The sequence below is a fragment of the Phyllobates terribilis genome, unplaced genomic scaffold (genome assembly GCF_046119375.1).
Source record: "Phyllobates terribilis strain yellow unplaced genomic scaffold, ASM4611937v1 Scaffold_4__5_contigs__length_816908805, whole genome shotgun sequence".
Lineage (NCBI taxonomy): Eukaryota > Metazoa > Chordata > Amphibia > Anura > Dendrobatidae > Phyllobates > Phyllobates terribilis.
Window position 1 is genome coordinate 463,413,326 of NW_027362764.1, and position 16,321 is coordinate 463,429,646.

At 41.1% G+C, this 16,321-nt stretch overlaps 1 protein-coding gene and 1 long non-coding RNA gene across 2 annotated transcripts in view; one reads left to right on the forward strand and one right to left on the reverse strand.

Moving 5' to 3' along the window:
- Nucleotides 1-16,321, forward strand: part of LOC141265496 (uncharacterized) — a 69,550-nt gene that overhangs the window by 25,606 nt on the left and 27,623 nt on the right. The window lies entirely within an intron of this gene.
- PIGN (phosphatidylinositol glycan anchor biosynthesis class N) overlaps nucleotides 1-16,321 on the reverse strand; it is a 363,689-nt gene that overhangs the window by 15,526 nt on the left and 331,842 nt on the right. Inside the window, exon 28 of the mRNA XM_073678652.1 lies at nucleotides 4,523-4,575. Coding sequence (XP_073534753.1) covers nucleotides 4,523-4,575 — 53 coding nt within the window. The remainder of the gene's footprint in view (nucleotides 1-4,522; nucleotides 4,576-16,321) is intronic.

The following is a 16,321-nucleotide window of genomic DNA, read 5'->3' on the forward strand; positions in this document are numbered from 1 at the left end:
AAACAGTTGAGGGAGATGGAAGGTCAATGCTGTACAACACCATAAATGTGAAATGAAGGTTTTTATGGAGTCGGATAACTGAGGGAGGTCAAAGGCTAATCAAACAAAAATTGCCCTGACAGCACACTTTCCATTTCCTTAAGATGAAGGACACCAAATTATCTGAGATGACTTCTTCTAGACATGAGCCTTTTGTAATGGTAATATATCAATTAATTCGCTCTACTGGTTAGTTTAGCATTTTCTTGGAAGTTAAAAGGTTTCATTGTCCCTCAGCTCTTCAATTTCAGATAGGTGGCTTAAAGAACAAATGGATTTTAACTTATTATATGTTCACTGGGTTCCTAGCACTATAAAGTGTTAATTATGGTCCTAATAAATAAATTATCCAATTAACTTACTGGTAAAGCCCTCCATCACCTAAGACGTTTAAGGATGGTTATAATTCTCACCAAAATCCCATTCCCTCCCATGTCAGACAATTGTAGATCTAGGAAGCTGGGATATTTGGGGCTATTTGGAGTCTGATACACAATGGCAATTTTCTTTCCATTACTAATATAAGATAGCTCTGCATGTTAAAACATAACCATTGTGTATATTTCAAAAATCAAAAATACACATGAAAATAAGAAGCTTTGTAATATATCTTATCAGAGTAATCGGCTTCTTTCTCCTGCTGGACTGATCATTCATTCTCAATTTCGGAGGTTAAAATCAATACTCAGTGAAGACAGAATTTCGCATTACCGACTAGATATGACAGTCGGTGCTTTTAAAATTTTATTTTAGGGAGAAACTAGAAGCAGGCATGCTGTTGCAAGTTCTCCTAAAGTCAAAGTTAGAGTTTTTCATAGAATGTTATGAGCATCAACTGCCATCTCCTATCTAAGTAGTGGGAAAATCTGTATTCACTGAAGACAGATTTTACTCAATTGGAAATTCTGAGAATTAATGATCAGTCCAGGAGGAGAATGAAGCAAACTTCTTTTTAAACAATAAGTTTTTATTAGAATTTTTCAAACATAAAGGAAAAAGGACATCAGATACATCACATACAATATTTAAGGCCCCGTCACACTTAGCGACGCTGCAACGATCCCGACAACGATACGACCTGTCAGGGATCGTTGCTGCGTCGCTATGTGGTCGCTGGTGAACTGTCAAACAGGCAGGCTCACCAACGATCAGGGGAGCAGCGACATCGTGGAAAGAATCTTTCCACGATGTCCTGCTCCTGGTTACGAGCCTGCTGAAGCAGGAGCAGGCTGGTAACTATGGTAAACATCGGGTTACTAGGGGCACACGCGCTCCTAGTAACCCATTGTTTATCATGGTTACCACTCTGCTACAGTGAGCGGGAGGTTACCGCTCACTTTAGCCGGCTCGTAACCATAATAAACAACGGGTTACTAGGTGCGCGTGTGCCCCTAGTAACCCGATGTTTACCATAGTTACCAGCCTGATCACTGCTCCCACTGGTCACACACAGCGATGTGTGCTGACCAGCGGGAGAGCAACGACCAAAAAATGGTCCAGGACACTTTGCAGCGATCAGCGACCTCACAGCAGGGGCCTGATCGTTGCAAAGTGTCACACATAGCGACATCGCTGGTGAGGTCGCTGTTGCGTCACCAAAACCGTGACACAGCAGCGATCTCGCTAGCGATCTCGCTATGTGAGACGGGGCTTTTAGTGTACAATAATGCTTCTGATAGCAAGTAGCAAGGAAACTTTAATGTCATGAACCTGAGGAACAATAGAGGAAGGGTAGTAGGATATCAGCCAATCTCTCAAATGTGGAAGGGAGAGGAGGGGGGGGGGGGGGGGGAGTAAACCAGGGAAGGGTATATTGTCCAAAATGGATACCGTCAGGAATTATACATAGAGAAGGAACTAAGTCCAGTTTCTACAAAAGCAAGAAGTGTGGAGTAATGGTAATCATGAACATATTATACTCAAGAATCTTGGTTAAGAAAAAATGCTTTAACTTCCGGCCATGCAGACCTTTTTTTAAAACGTCCCATGACAGAATCATTTCATAGGAATTATATGAATCGACTCTCCACCAGATGTCATCCGTTGATGGAGCAGAGTGGGATTTCCACTTAGAAGCAAGGGCTAGTCTGGCCGCAGTTAATATAAAGGAACAGAGCCATTTATTTTTGTACGGGAGATCGGTAATGCCTATGTTCAGTAAGGCTAATGCTGGATTCATTGGGATGTCAGTTCCAGCACAGTATGATAATATCTTATATATCTCCTTCCAAAAGCAATTTAATTTAGAGCAAGACCACCAAGAATGCAAGAATGTGCCGGTTTCTCCACAATTTTTCCGGCATAAAGGGGATGCTCCCTGGGAAAGGTGAGCTATACGGTTTGGGGGTAAATACCAACGGAGTTGGATTTTTTTTTGCAATTTCTAGGTGGTTTATGCAAGACGAACCTTTAATGGGCCAGGACAGAGCTAATTGCCATTGTTCATAAGTGAACGAAGTGCCCAAATCTGATTCCCATTTAACCATGTACGGGAGCTTAGTATTGTCAGAGGGAGAATTTAGATAATTATATGCTACCGAGACACCCCTGGAGAATCCCTTCTACCCTAAGATAAAATGTTGCATTGTGGATGGAGCCAGTCGAGACATAATTGCTGGAGAAGAGGATAAAAAACTCTTCAGTTGAATATAGGAAAAGAGAAGATTGCTGGGGAGTTGATATATGGAAGAAAGTTCATCAAACGTTTTGATAGAACTAGCTGAAAACATAGACTGCAAATTAGGAATGCCGTGATCTTCCCAATGATGGAATTGGGAGAATGGGACCACCAAATCAACGCTCCTAAACGAGATATATTTCAACGGAATGTGTATAATCCTTTTAAAAATCAACTCTCTCCATATTTTAAGAGCGTGTATTATTGTAGGGAGAGAGCAAGTTTGAGACCCCGGGAGCAGAAATGAAGAAGACTTCTCTAATAGGATAAGATATATTCAGATTTAAGATAAAAAAATAAAACAATGAGTATTATGTAGAAAAATGTGAGTACTATGTAACAACATCCTTTTGAACCAACTGATTTCTTAAAGGATCTAGAAAATGTTTGTGAAGGGGTCTGGCTCCCACAGACAGATGAGGAGAAGAAAACACAATCTTCATGTGAATAAGTTGTAGTAGATGTAGATGATATGAGGCCAGGTCATAGGAGTAAGTAGAACAGTTATTGTCAATTGGAGACAGGTCTCAGGCTGGTAAGATATGACAACTTAAAAAAAAACAGAGAAAGGTGTAGGATGTTCCTTCAGTATAATCCTTTTGCAAAAGTATACAAAGGTGGTAATGCACTAAACTGTCAGTAAGGTAGTATGAACCTTGGGTATTGATGCGTTTTTACCAATACATTTGAATTGATGAATAACACTGCAAAAACACTGAAAGAATTTAAATCCTGCACATTTGAAAAAAACCCTAGAAAAAAATCATGGGCGTATGATATAGTGATGTTTATTTAGGGAGACTGCAGCTTTCTCTTATATATGCCTTTATGCTACATATGCTACTACATAATTTATATGACTCACAAAAGAAATTAGGGCAGACTTTCATTTCAATGAATTATAATATTTACTTCTGTACAGCTCCAGATAGCCTGGAATGTGTGGACAATGCAAAGTACTGGAAAAGGATGGCAAAACCAAGAATGTTTCTGGGTTATGTTGGTGAATGTTTGATGAGGAATTTCATTTTTTTTTAACATGCAGCCTCCACCTAAGTTCTTACATGACCCACTTTCTTTCGTGAGTATTCATTAAATGGGAAAATGAACGAAGCAGGAGCATGTGTAAAAGACAGGAGACTATTAGCACAGAGTACTAGATGCTGACAGCTATTATTACACTGTAATTCACTACCACTTCCCTACATTAGTGTCGGAAAGGGGAAAGAACAGTGATAAAGCCGAATGAATGACCAGCAGGCTTTGTGCACGTCTTGTATAAACCACTTTTAAACAACCACTTGTCAGCTCTATACAACTTAACTATTTCTTCTCAGGAAAAACACCAATGAAGTGAGGATAAACACATAGTCCCGATTCATCAAGACCGGCACTTTTCACACCAGTCTACATAAGGGGGGTGGGGTGGAGTGCGAGGCTTCTGATTCATTAAGAGGCTCACATCTGTTATTGGATCGGTCAAGGCTCTAAGTGGCGTGCACCTCAGCCCCTGCTAGAGTACGATCTGTGGCGTAGCAAACTCCACCGCTCCTCATGAATTTGATGAGTGGGAGACACCGTGCCCCTTCACGCCCCAGCTCAGCCTACTCCGTTGGAGCAGAGTAAAAACAGCATGAAAACGCCAAAATTCACAAACATTTTGCGACTTTTCAAAGTATTGTGTGCCAGAATATTGCCATGAAAGCTTTGATGAATCAGGCCCAAATAGTTACAATTCAGCACACAACTGGAAACGTCCCAGCAGTCATAATAGGTTTCATTTTTTGCTTTCCTCTAAGACTGTACCTTGTTCCAATGTCTAACCAGCTTCCATAATCTTTAACCAAGAAGAAAAAGTGCTGCAAAAAGAACACAAAAACACATTATTAGAATAACCATAAGAATATACTGAACATAGGAGGCTGGAAGATGACCATGCACATTACTTAAACACACTCATTTTTACCAGGAAAGGATGATGATCACATGTATTTGGGGTCTCTCAGATGATCCTTTCATCCAACAGGAGATAAGCATATGACTGGTAGTGGCTTATTCTTTACTCCCCACTGGGTGTAGAGAGAGAAAACCTATCACTAATGTGCATCACCTACCCACAGCATAGGTGATCAGTGTATGATCGGTAGGATCCTGACAGCTGGAGCGCCCACCAATTGAGAGAACAGGGGTCCTATGCCCCCTGTGAATGGAGCCATAGTTTGCTTTGTCACACATAGGCACTACCACTTTCACCGAATAGTATAGAGCTTTGATAACTAGGGATGAGCGGACCCATGGAAGTTCGGGTTCTCGTACCCCACCTTTATTCAAAAAAAGTTGCAACTTTGCAACGGACTTCCGGGTGAAGTCCATGTTTGGCATTTAGTTCCGGACACTAACTATCAGGAATAAACGTCATCTCTAATGATAACACATGCACACTTCAGTTCTATTCACAAGGGACTTTGGTATCGCCATTATCAGGATCACTGAGGATTCCAGCAGTTGGATCATTTAGCACCTATTTTGTAGATAGGTGATGAATGTTGTTTGTGGGATAACCTCTTTAATTGAGCACATAAAAATAAGACAAACTAGAAGATTCCATATGTATATAGTGGATACACACATCAATAAATCTGTATTTTATCAATCTCCATGCTGTTCATTAGCTTGTACCCATAACAGTGGCATGTAGAAGTTTGGGCACCCCTGGTCAAAATTACTGTTATTGTGAACAGTTAAGCAAGTTGAAGATGAAATGATCTCTAAAAGGCTTAAAGATAAAGATGACACATTTCCTTTGTATTTTAGGCAAAAAAAAAAAATTGTCATTTTTTTATATTTTAAAAATTATAAAAAGGAAAATGGGTTGATGCAAAATTTGGGCACCCTGCATGGTTTGTACCTAGTAGCATCTCGTTTTGCAAGTATCACAGCTTGTAAACGCTTTTTGTAGCCAGTCAAGAGTCTTTCAATTTTTGTTTGAGGGATTTTCATCCATTCTTCCATGGAAAATTCTTCTAGTTCTGACTAGGTGTGTCCAAACTTTTACATGCCACTATAGTTTCACTTTGGCTACTGAGCCTAATAATAGACCAGCATGCCCAGATGACTCTCCCAAGTCAGAAAATAAAACAGATAAGAAAAAAATAATCTATTGGTTAAATATTAAAAAAATAATATGGCTGATATATTTCCTTTAATGCATGTAATACAAAAGATAGTTACAATATTCCATAAAGCCTCAGAAACCGCCTGTCAGTGAAATCTATCATTTTAAGTTAATAAAATATTACATTTCACTGGAGCAGTCTTCACAGAGTACCTGTCACCAGATCTTTAGGCTGCTCTGCATTATTATCCTATAGCAATGCCCCCTTAGCATAGACCATAAATATAAAAAGACCCATATCTCTGGAACCGTATGACGGATTTAAAAAGCAAAGAAGAAAAGTCATACTCATGGGTGCACAAAGAATAAATTGAGGGGAGAAACTGGGCACTTTTGACCAGGCGAAAAGTCCTATTTAAAAAGATGAACATTTTATATTTGGATAGTTGTTTTTTTTTAGATTTCACAATTAACAATAAATGATCAACACGTTATTCCTGAAATATGTGTAAATACATCTCTGAGTATAAATATATATATATGTGCAATTTCTTGCCTGCAGATATTTGTCAGGTAGTTTATATTGCTTTTCCTTCCAGACTGAAAAAACCCTCAGTGATGATAGTGTAACAAATCCTGAAGCATGCCACAGGGAAATGCATTTAAATGGTTTAAATGAACACTAAGCTCTAAATTACCATACTCCAAAGTTGGAAAATTATCCACAGTACACAGGCATTCCTGGCTCTATCAATTATAAAGTCATAAAACCCTCAAAGATAAGTAATTATTTTTAAATGTGTTCTCTGTAGATTACGGTTATACTGATGCTAACCTAATCTCAGATTGGAATATAAATGTAGCAACCATTATATGTTTTAAATATTTGTACAAGATAAAGAAATCAATATATTGAGAGTTTACCAAAATCCTGTAAACAATTATTTAAGCATGTGTCATCATTAAGATGTCTCTGTGGAATTATTTTGAAGGGATTTAAGGAGTTGTCCGTTTACAAAAATATATATCTTTGGATAAGTTCTTAATATAAATACATAAAAGTTACTATATCAATTGTATTTGCAAAGATGCCCTGATGTTCAGATCTGCCGTCTTTGCAGATTCGATAACTTCACCTCCAAATTGGAGAGCGTTTCCTGTTCTGCACATCATCAGCGCTGTGTGAAGGGGGCTAGCTGCTACATGTCAGAATCTAAGTCAACCAACCCACTTCTTTGTCTGCTGATATCATAAGATGGGGACAATTTCCTTAATGCAAGTATATTAATAAATTTTACAGTGGTGTGAAAAAGTGTTTGCCCCCTTCCTGATTTCTTATTATTTTGCCACTTAAATGCTCCAGATCACAAAACAAATGTAAATATTAGACAAAGATAACACAAGTAAACACAAAATACAGTTTTTAAATGAAGGTCTTTATTAAGAGAGAAAGAAATCCAAACTTAGGCTATGTGCCCACGTTGCAGAAATGAAGCAGAAAATTTCTGCTTCATTTCTGCAAGTCCTCTCCCGGAAAAACACATGCGGAATTCCGCACGCGTTTATCGCGCGTTTATCGCGCGTTTTCCACATGCGGAATTGCCTTGCGTTTTTTATGCATTGGACAAAGGCAATTCCGCTTGCGGAAACGCAAAATTAATTGACATGCTGCGGATTTTTGAACGCAGCATAAACGCTGCGGAAAAATCCGCAGCATGTGCATAGAACTTGCGGAATCCCATTGGGGACCATGGGGTGTGGATTACCAAGCGTTTTACAAGCGTTTCCGCTGCGGAAATTCCGTATCAAAAACGCTTGTAATCCGCAACGTGGGCACGCAGCCTTACAGGGCCCTGTATGAAAAAGTGATAGCCTCCCCCTCTTAAAACATAAATTAACTGTCGTTTATCGCGTCTTTGGGAAGCTGAGTTCATTTCCCTAGCCACACCCATTCCTGATTACTGCCATACCTGTTCCCTATCAAGAAATCACTTAAATAGGACCAGTCTTACATAGTGAAGTAAACCAAAAGATCCTCAAAAACTAGACATCATGCTGCGATCCAAAGAAATTCAGGAACAAATGAGAAACAAAGTAATTGAGCTCTATCAGTCTGGAAAAGGTTATAAAGCCATTTCTAAAGACTTGGGATGCCACCGAACCACAGTGAGAGCCATTGTCCACAAATAGCGAAAACATGGAACAGTAGTGAATCTTCCCAGGAGTGGCAGGCTGACCAAAATTACCCCAAGAGCGCAGCGTCAACTCATCCAAGAGGTCACAAAAGACCCCACAACAACATCCAAAGAACTGTAGGCCTCACTTGCCTCAGTTAAGGTCAGTGTTCATTACTCCACCATCAGAAATACTCTGGGCAAAATGGCATGCATGGCAGAGTTCCAAGACAAAAACCATTACTGAGCAAAAAGAACATAAAGGCTTGTCTCAGTTGTGCCAGAACATATCTTGATGATCGCCAAGACTTTTGGGAGAATACTCTGTGGACTGACGAGACAAAAGTTTAAATTTTTGGAAGGTGTATGTCCCATTACATCTGGCGTAGAAATAACACAGCATTTCAGAAAAGGAACATCATACCAACAGTAAAATATGGTGGTGGTAGTGTGATGGTCTGGGGCTGTTTTGCTGCTTCAGGACCTGGAAGACTTGCTGTGGCAAATGAAACCATGAATTCTGCTGTCTACCAAAAAATCCTGAAGGAGAGTGTCCGGCCATCTGTTTGTGACCTCAAGATAAAGTGCACTTGGCTTATGCAGCAGGACAATGATCTAAAACACACCAGCAAGTCCACCTTTGAATGGCTTAAGAAAAACACAAATTAAGACTTAGGAGTGGCCTAGTTAAAGTCCTGATCTTAATCTGATTGAGATGCTGTGGCATGACCTTAAAAAGGCAGCTCATGCTCGGAAACCCTCCAATGTGGATGAATTACAACAATTTTGCAAAGATGAGTGGGACAAAATTCCTCCAGAAAGTTGTAAAAGACTCATTGCCAGTTATCGCAAATGCTTGATTGCAGTTGTTGCTGCTAAGGGTGGTCCACCAAGTTATTAGGTTTAGGGAGTAATCACTCTTTCACACAGGGCCCTGTAGGTTTGGATTTCTTTTTCCCTCATAAATAAAGTCCTTCATTTAAAAACTGCATTTTGTGTTTACTTGAATTATCTTTGTCTAATATTTAAATTTGTTTTGTGATCTGAAACATATAAGTGTGACAAACATGCAAAAGAATAAGAAGGGGGCAAACAGTTTTTCACACTACTGTATGTATTTCTATTAGTAACACATGTAAAGTTATTTCTTTTTTTTTCATTTTACACCTTAACCACCAATATGCTATTTTACTAACCTGCCAGCGGTAATCTACAGTAGACCTTGCTGCATCCGCTACGATCGGAATTAGGACTAATCATTGCCATTCAACTCCCCATATGCCTTTCAGTAGTGACAGCAGCATCTAGATGATTAACAGGCAGCCCCTATGACCACATCTGCACCCTGTGATGTGTGGTCCCTATATTTGTCACGACAACCTATAGTTAAATAATGGCGGGGTCTGCTCGATATGCTGGCCTCTTAGAATGTTGGCAAGAGGCCAGCATTTGCTTGAAAAAAAATATATTTCTTTTACATTTCATTCATACCACTTTGTGTTAATTACCATGAAGTACCTGAAAGGTTAACAAACTTTTTACCATTTTGAATACTTTGAGGGGTGTCATCTTTAAAATAGTATCATTTTTGGGGGTTTTCCAATATATATGTCCCTAAAGATCACTTTAAAACTGAATAGGTCCCTAAAAAAGAATAGATTTAGTAAATTTCCTAAAAAAAAAAAATGAAAAATTGCTGCTATACTATTAACGTTTCTAAAATACTAACAGAATAAAAGGACATGGGATAAAGGGAAATGTTATTTATTAACTTTTTTTGTGTAGTAAGACTAAAGGTATAAGCATTCAACGTTTGAAAACTGTTAATTTTTCGAAATTTTTGAGAAATTTCAGATATTTTTTAGAAGTAAACAAATTGTATTGACTAAAATTTACCAGTGAAATAAAGTCCAATGTGTTAGGGATGCAAAACTGAACTGAAATAGCAGTGGCCCAGTTAAACTGGTGCTACTTCCAATAAGGTGAGTGCACAGAAATGCCTTAGTGTGACTGTGGATTATAAGAAGGGGACCTTCTGCAAGATTACAGAAAAATCAAGAAATATAAAACCACACATCTTCGATGCCTCACTTTCCTAAATGCTACTCTTTTGCCTCTTTAAGGGGTTGTCCGATACATAGAATGTCCTGTATAAATATACAGTTGAAACCAGAAGTTTACATACACTATATAAAAGACACATATGCATGTTTTTCTCAATATCAGACATGAAATCAGAATAAACCTTTCCCGTTTTAGGTCAATCAGGATTACCATAATTTTTAATATTTTCCAAATGCCCGAATAATGAGAGAGAAAGAGAATGTTTTGTTTCAACTTTGTGTTTTCATAAAAAAGACATTGTCATTCATTTTGCAAATAAATGAGGTAGAGTCAGAGTGGAGAGACAATGATATGGAAAATAAACAGTAACAGTAAAGGGAGTAAATATATAACTCTAGAGTTCTCTCTTCGATCTTGAAGTGAAACGTAGGATGTAAACAGAGCTCCACATGGCAAGGTGAACATTCCTCACAGGTACACAATATCTGTCATTATTACAGGTTAGTGAGAACATAGCAATGAACTTCCAAACATAGAAGGGTTATAGACGGAAACGTTCTCTAAACAGGTCCCATAATCCCCATATTTTTTCTAAACCATCTCCAGTGTTGTGAAGGTTAGCAGTCATTTTTTCCATAAGGTGGATGTCACTTATTCTAGCGTAAAGGTCAGAAATCGCGGGGGCAATGGGTTTTTGCCAGAATAACGGGATCAAACATTTAGCAGCCGTCAGTAAATGCAGTAATAATTTACTTTTTGATTTTTCTAGTCCTCTGGGGGGGGGGGGGGGATTCAGCATATATATATGTGGGTCTAGGGGTATATAAACCCCATATATAAACCCCAAGGACGTCACTTAGTAACCAGTAGTAGTATGTGATACCAGTGCATCAGGATCTTTATCTGGTTTTCTTTATAAAGGGTGTTGGCAGAGGATTTGTAGGACCGAGACCAAATCATTTGCCATTGTTGGGTAGTTAGCGTATGGCCTAGCCAGCTTTCCCATCTGGACATGTAGGAGTGTTGGACATTAAGTAATGGGGTTGGGGTTTGCAAAATAGAATATATGTCTGAGATTAGTCCCTTGGTCGAAGGGATGCCGGCGCATAACTGCTCAAATCTAGATGGGGTGAGGGATTCAGGTGGGCCAAAATTAGATCTGAAATAGTGGATTATCTGCTGGTATGAGTAGAATAAGGTGCGTGGTAGTTTGTATTTATCAGCCAGATCAGTAAAAGGTTTAAATTTCCTGGTCAGAGGGTCCACCAGATCCTTAAAACAAAAAAGACCTGCATTTGCCAAAGTGGCAACCATTCCTGCAGAGAAGAGATATGGTAGATGTGGATTATACAGGAATGGGGTCATGAAGGATGAATGGGGCGCTAGCTGAAATTTCATCCTCGAGGACCTCTAAATCTCCCAGGTGAATGCCATAGGGCCTAAAAGTGCTGTTGTGGGTATGTCATTAGGTGGACCCCATATCAGGGACGCCGGGTGATAGGGGGCCAAGCACAGCTTTTGAATTTCCGTCCATTTATTGTAGGCGAGAAGTTTTGACCAGGAGGGGATATGGCGCAAGTGGGTCGCGTAGTAATATTTAACGATATCAGGGCAATTTAATCCTGCTTGCGATTTAGGGGCACATAGTACCGATCTAGGAATACGGTGGCGGCCGGAATGCCAAATAAATCTTAATATCATGGATTGGATTGTTTTAAGCGTACTCATCGGTATTTTAACTGGGATAGTTTCAAATAGGTATAAGAATCTGGGCAATATAGACATTTTAATTGAGGCTATTTTTCCCAGGAATGAGATTGGTAAAGAGGACCATTGTTTAAGACGTCTCTCGGTATCTCTAATTAATGGGGGGAAGTTTGCCTTGAACATTTCTCCATATCTAGGGGTGATACATATACCAAAGTATTTAATGGAGGACAAACCCCAGGCAAATCTATATGATTGCTGTAGGCAAGTGAGTCTCTGTTCCGTGATGTTAAGTGGTGGAGCTTCAGTCTTTCCCGAATTTATTTTATATCCAAACAGTTTAGAATAGACATCCAGTGTCTTTTGCAAATTAGGGAGAGATATTAAGGGGTTCGTCAGGGGCAGCATAAAGTCGTCAGCAAAGAGGGTAATTTTAAAGTCTTTGCTCCCAATCCGGATCCCAGTGATGTCTGGGTTAATACGGATCTGGGCTGCCAGGGGTTCAATGCTGAGTACATAGAGTAAAGGGGAGAGAGGACATCCCTGGCGAGTCCCATTACTTATGGGGAGACGTTGGGAGTGGGCATGAGGCAGACGGACAGTTGTTTCAGGGCAAGAGTAGAGAGCTGTAAGGGCGGTAACAAAGGGCCCCGACAGGCCAAAATGGCGTAGGGTAGAAAACATAAATGTCCAATCCAGCCTATCGAAGGCCTTCTCTGCGTCTAGGCCTAGAAGAAGTGCCTCGTCACCTCTTCTATTCACCACATCTATCAAGTCCAGAATGCGTCTCGTGTTATCTCCTGCCTGACGGAAACGCACGAAACCCACCTGATCTTTATGAATTAACTGCGGGAGCCAGGCATTCAATCTCTCCGCTAGGATTTTTGTAAAAATCTTAAGGTCAGAATTCAAAAGACTGATAGGTCGATAGCTCGAACATTCCATAGGGTCCTTGCCTTCTTTGGGGATTACCGTGATATATGAGTGGAGCATAGCGGCAGGGATTGGACCTCCCTTTAGAAAACTGTTAAATAAAGCAGCCATATGTTGTGAGAGTAGGGACACATAGGTTTTATATATAAGTACGGAAGACCATCTGGCCCAGGGGTTTTAGAGGTAGGTAGGTTTTTAATCATTTCTTCAATCTTCTCAGTCGAGATTAATCTATTTAAATCTAACAGTGCGTCAGGGGAGAGTTTAGGGAGACGGCATGAGGTCAAAAAGTCTCCCAAAAAAGCGTCTGCAGGAGGAGAGGAAGGAGGTATAGTAGGGGGTAGGGAATAAAGGGCAGAATAGTAATCGTAGAAGGCACGAGCCATCCCATCAGGGTCCTAGTTTATTAGTCCCTGGGAGTTTCTGATACCATATGGGGCATTCGTGTACGCTTTTTCCTTTAACTGTCTCACCAAAATAGTATGAGCTTTGTTCCCATATTCATACTACTTTTGACGGGAAAAGCGTAAGAGCTTTTCCACCTTTCTCAGGGACAGGTCTTTCAATTTAGTTCTGAGATCTATCACTTCCTTCAGATCTCTGAGGTTGGGTCGCGCAATGAGTTTGACTTCAGCGGATTTAAGCTTAGCTTCGTAGAGAGAGTGTTGCAATTTAGCATCTTTTTTCAGACGGGAGGCTAGCGCTAAGCATTCTCCTCTGAAAACTGCTTTATGCGCTTCCCACAGAGAAGTGAGTGAAGGGGCTGTAGGTGTATTTTCAGCAGAATAATGTAACAGGGAAGTCTTCAGGATGTCATTCGTCATGTTATTTGTCAGAAGGAATTCGTTAAGACGCCAGTGTGTAAGTTTCGTCCGGGTGGATAAGATCTCAAGATCCATCGTCAGGGGGGCGTGGTCAGACCAAGAGATAGTCCCTCTAGTCACCCGCTTCAGGAATCGTAGCGTCATCACGTTACCAAAAAAGTAGTCTATTCGACTATGGGACTGATGAGGGTGAGAGTAAAATGTAAATTACCTAGCTGTCGGGTTATCTACTCTCCACAAGTCGTAGAGTCCATGTTTACGTAGTAATCTCCGGAATTGCAAAGAGCCGTGTACACTTCTCCGAAGTGAGTCAGGGGTGGGTCGAATGTAGAATCTCTCAGAGTGATCAGAAAAAGCAAGATTAAAATCCCCACCAATAATGTGCATGCAATTCCGGTCAGGATTGAGTTTATTCAGGACAGAGGTGAGGAAGGATATCTGACCGGTATTAGGGGCGTATATATTGCATAAGAGAACCTGGATACCGTCAATGTCTCCCATACGTATTATGTATCGTCCTAGTGGGTCTAGACAAGTAGTCCGGATCTGGAGTCTACAGTGCTGGGAAATCAGGACAGCTACCCCTGCCTTTTTCGATTGTGAGGACGCCGAGTAAGCTCAGGGGAACCAGTTTTGTGCAAATTTAAATGTTCCAGTGTTAGTCAAATGGGTCTCTTGTAGAAATATGACCTCAGCGTTAGATTCCCTCATTTCTTTCAGGGCAAATCTCCACTTAATAGGGGAATTGAGACCTTTAACATTCAAAGTGAGTAATCTAATCATATTTGAAGTTAATACGACCCTGCGGTGGAGGTTTACGTTTCAATTGGGAAGTCTCTCGAATTTCTACTATCGTATTTAGAGGAACTCTCGATACAGTAACATAGTTGACGTATTTAAAACCTAGAGGGAAAATAACATGTATAGAAATAACCAAGTGTAGTAACATTACAAATATAGTTGTTAACCAGGTACCAAGCAACTTTGGACCGAGTACAAGAGTAGGACCTTTGGATTGGAAAATCCTAGCATAGACGGGTTATAAATATTCTGCTACCCCTTTTTAGGGGGGTGCGAATAATTAGGGTCCGTTCTCCTATCGGGGGATAGACAAGTCACCACTGGGAGTAACAAAGGAAGAAATATGTTCTAATGGGTTCTTCCACCCCAGGGATGTTAACAGGATCGAGCCCACCAGTATGGGGAGATAAGGTATAGCTCAATAATGGAGACCCCTCCAGGAGGGAGGGAAAGGGAAGGGTGGTAGGGTTAGAGAATGGAGATAAAGAGGCAGGAAGAGGAAAAAAAAAAGGGAGGGGTTAAGGGATGGGGAGTAAAGATAAGGTAGAGAGAGGGAAAAAAAAAAAAAAAGAGGGGAGGGGGAAAAGGAGCGGGGGGAAGGGAGGAAAGAGGAAAAGGAAATAAAAAGAAAGGGATAATATAGGGGAAATTTATGCAACGCAGGTGACATCCTGAAAGAGAAAGAATTGGATGAGTAAAACCATTACTAAAGTTGCAGTTTTCAGGCGCTTCTGTTCACGTTTCCCGCTCGTCTTTTCCTCAAGGAGACCGACTGCCAGGTTGGCCGGAGGGGCGCGCAGAACGTTGGAATCATCCAGTCCGGTAGATCCGGTGCGTCAAGGTTGAAGGCTTTACAGAAAGCAGGCAGATCTTCCGGTATCTCAGTGTCACATCCGTGGTGCCCTGTCGTGCCGACAAGCAAAATGGAAAACCCCATTTGTAGGGAATGTTTTTGTCTCGTAATAGATTAAGGAGGGGTTTCAATGCACGGCGACGCTGAAGTGTAATCCAAGACAAATCTTGAAAGAGATCGACCTTGGTTCCCTTGAAAGTAGGCTGTTTGGAAGCATATGCCTTGGCCATTATTTCCTCTTTCAGGCGAAAGTCAGTAATATGACAAATAACGTTTCTCGGGGTTCCTTTGAGATTTTTTGCTTTCAGTGCTCTATGGGCTCTGTCCATAGATATAGGCTGGTCCAGAGGGCGGCGGAGAATAGAGTTGAAGATTGTTTGGAGGGTACTCACTACATCCTCTTTTTCACGGACTTGGTCTTCGACATGACGCTGTAAGTCCCCAATAATTTTTGTCTGCGAGGTCACCATAGATTGCAATTGGCCAATGACCTGTCTTGCAGCGGTGTGATCCTCTTATAATTGGTGGAACCTGTGGGACAGTTCAGCTACCTCTTTGCGCACTGCTGCAACCTCAGTGCGACAGGCGTTTTTTACTTCTTGAACAAGATTTTGAAAGTCCTTTTTTGTAGGGAGATGTTGAATGAATGCCCACCAATCCTGAGGGGGTTGCATTGGGGTGGAGGAATTAGTGGCTTGGAGAGGGGGTGTAAGATCACAGATATAAAGAATGTCTAAGAGGGACTCATGTTGCGAAGTAATAGCCTCAGTGCCAACCTCTCCATCTTCAGACGCAGGCCAGCGTTGGGGAGTCAGTTTAGGGGCTTTAGGTCCTCTCTGCGGCCTGGCGGGATCCAAGAAAGCCCTCTCCAGCTGATGCAAAGAATGGGCTTCCCCTGACAAACCGGGGACAGGAGAGGGAAGCAATGGTGGTCTGGGCTCAGATGCTGAGGCACGGGCCACAGCAGTAGTATGGCCAGGGGGATAGCACACTCCCATCCCGGGGCTGCTATTTGAGGCGACCGATCCACAATCCCAGCAGGGATTTCCCCCGGAGCCTCCCTCGGCCCCCCCATTAGATTCCATGTTCGGGTGGAGATCCATCAGATAGCGTGGGGGGGGGGGAGGGGGGGTC